This window comes from Lactuca sativa, chromosome 3 (assembly GCF_002870075.4).
Source record: "Lactuca sativa cultivar Salinas chromosome 3, Lsat_Salinas_v11, whole genome shotgun sequence".
Classification (NCBI taxonomy): Eukaryota; Viridiplantae; Streptophyta; class Magnoliopsida; order Asterales; family Asteraceae; genus Lactuca; species Lactuca sativa.
In genome coordinates, this window is record NC_056625.2 from 232,755,879 (window position 1) to 232,758,650 (window position 2,772).

The window sequence follows — 2,772 nt, forward strand, 5'->3', positions numbered from 1 at the left end:
TTGCATCGAATGATCGGTTATCTTGATTAAACACATGCTATTACATACTTATAAAAAAAACCCAAGGAAGTCCTCGGTTTATTCATTGTTCACAATGTTCAAGATCTATAATTCTTAAAAATATCAACATCAATGTTCGTATATTTTTTCAAAGATGGAAAATCTAAATTCAGAGAAATATAATATAATTTTGTTTGTATAAATACAAGTCAAAATTATATCAATATCATCTGAATCTGGATACCATGACCTTGAAAAAGCCATACTTTTATTCAATTTCACAAGTGAATTTACTTCCATGAAGATGACAAAGTTGGGATACTTTGCTCATTCCTAAAGAAATTGCTAGGATCAACCCTCGTCTTCACCATCGTTAGCCTCTTATAATTCGTCTCTTTGAAATACTTGTGCCCATAAACCATTCCTTCAACGTAAGCATTCTTGCCATGACTGTTGACACCAATATCTAAATCCCTGTAGTTCAGAAATGCTTCCCTGGGGTTCTTAGAAACAAACGGAGTCATATAATCATACATCACCCTTGTGAAGTTCAAGTACCGATTGGCTGCTTCAACGCCAAGTTCATCCCAGTTTACTTCGTATTGGATCTTCGCTATATTCCCTGATCGATGGGGAAAAGGCTTTGCAAATTCGGAAATTTCGCTCATTCTTCCACCATAAGGGTTGAAAGCTAGCATTTGGTTTTCGAGTTCTTTCATCTTTTCAAATATGGATTCGAATCCCTGTTTGGAAATAGTTTTTTTTACGTAATCAGATTTGATCTTGAATGGGTTTAGTCTTTGAGGTGTACGGCTTAGAAGAGCAGTGGTCGGAGTACCAATGGGGAAGTTTGTGTAGAAAAGAACAGACTCGATCCAACTCATTTCAATACAGTCTGAAATTTCTACACCTAATTCTGGGAAATCCTTGTTCAGGAGGGTAACAAGAGCGGTAGAGTTTCCGAGGTACAGTGTTGGAAACAAACCACGTATCGTCTTTTCGCCATTTGTGTTGTTTATCACGTTAAAGGTCATTCGAAGGAAAAGGTCATTATCGAGCTTATCCGCAACTTGTATCCATCGGTGAGCTATGGTGCTTAGGTTCTGCTCGGATGTTCTTTGTACGTTAAAAACGGTCACAGTGGTAGGAACACGAACCAGTTTGATCTTGTACGCTACAACCACACCAAAGCTGACACCACCACCACCTGTGATGGCCCAAAAAAGATCTTCACCCATGGATTTCCGATTCAGAAGTTTACCATTAACATCGATTAACTGAGCATCAACAATATTGTCAACAGAAAGGCCATATTTTCTCATCAAGTTACCATAACCACCACCACTAAAATGGCCACCAACTCCAACAGTAGGGCAAACGCCAGCCGGAAAAGCAAGGCTGTTGCTTTTCTCTGCTATTCGGTAGTAGACTTCACCAAGAGTCGCACCAGCTTGGACCCATGCAGTTTCATCTTCAATACTCACGTTTATGGAGCGTAAGTTGAAGATATCAACAACGAAAAAGGGTTGGTTCGAATTCGTCACATAGGAAAGCCCCTCATAGTCATGGCCTCCGCTTCTGGTTTTCATTAGCAGGCGGTGTGTTTTGGCGCACACAACAGCTGCTTGAATGTGTGAAGGGTGTAAGGCGGTGATGATTAAGATGGGTTTGGGAGTCGTGGATTCATTGAATCGAAGGTTGCGGATGTAAGCTTGCAAGACGGATGGAAAGGAGGAGTTATCGGGAGTGTAAAGTTGTCCATTGAGCGGGAAAGAAGGGTCAGCTCGGTTGTTTAGACATTGGGTGAAGCGATCTGTAATGGAAGTTGAAGTTGCTGATGAATGGGTAGAGAGCAAGACAAGGAGGAGAGGAAAAATATAAGATTTGAAGTTGAAAGAATAGGTAATTGCCATTTTTGTGATATGGAATGCATGGTGTGAGACATGCAATTTATAAACAAACCAATGTAAACCTTCTAATCTGGCGTACTTAATTAAACTCCCGCCAATGTTTAATAGTCGATGTAGAAAAACTATTCTTTACCTTTGAATAATTCTTTTTGCATACCTATACACGCATAAGAAATCTTAATACCAACTCCAGAAGTTTTTGAAAATTAGAGGCGATCTTGTGATGCCACGTTGAAATTATTAAATTAAAGAGTCCGGCTTCCGTCAAGGAAATCTAAATGTGGATAACTCAATAAAAATATAGTTTGAACACTTGTCATTCATTCGTCCAGCAAAGAAAGTCACACGGAATTACGGAAAAGGTTAAATTGTTACCGGATTACATGAAACTATATATGGAACCATATTATTGAATCTTCAGCAATGAAAGTCAAAGAGAATTACAAAGTTGAATTGTGTATCTAATTACATGAAACTATAAATGGAGCCATAGGAATTACAAAGTTGAATTGTTACCGAATTACACAAAGACTTCAATAAATGGCGGGTTGAAAAACTCAACCCAAACCGATTTATTTCGTATCGTGTCGCGGGGTGTGTTCAGAATTACCAGTCTTATAAAACGATATGAATTAGAGAAAGAACTAAATTGTTACCTGAGTCACATCCAACCATTTTATTGAATATTTAAAATGAAAATTTTCATACATTTATGTATTGATTATGTTGTTTTTTTATCCACTAACTTTGAGACAAAACTCTTAGTATTTCGTAAACCAATTTTAAATGATTGTGATCAAGATTGTATAGAAAAACTTTGTTAATGTCATTGTATATTGGTGATCGACTAAGCACATTTTAG

General features: G+C 37.6%; 1 protein-coding gene across 1 annotated transcript; it reads right to left on the reverse strand.

The window, feature by feature from the left end:
* LOC111908949 (berberine bridge enzyme-like 8) lies at positions 1–1,934 on the reverse strand. Its single transcript, XM_023904734.2, has one exon. It carries the CDS (start codon positions 1,911–1,913, stop codon positions 291–293), a length of 1,623 nt encoding a protein of 540 aa, XP_023760502.1. The 5' UTR covers positions 1,914–1,934; the 3' UTR covers positions 1–290.
* Between the last annotated feature and the right edge of the window lie 838 nt (positions 1,935–2,772).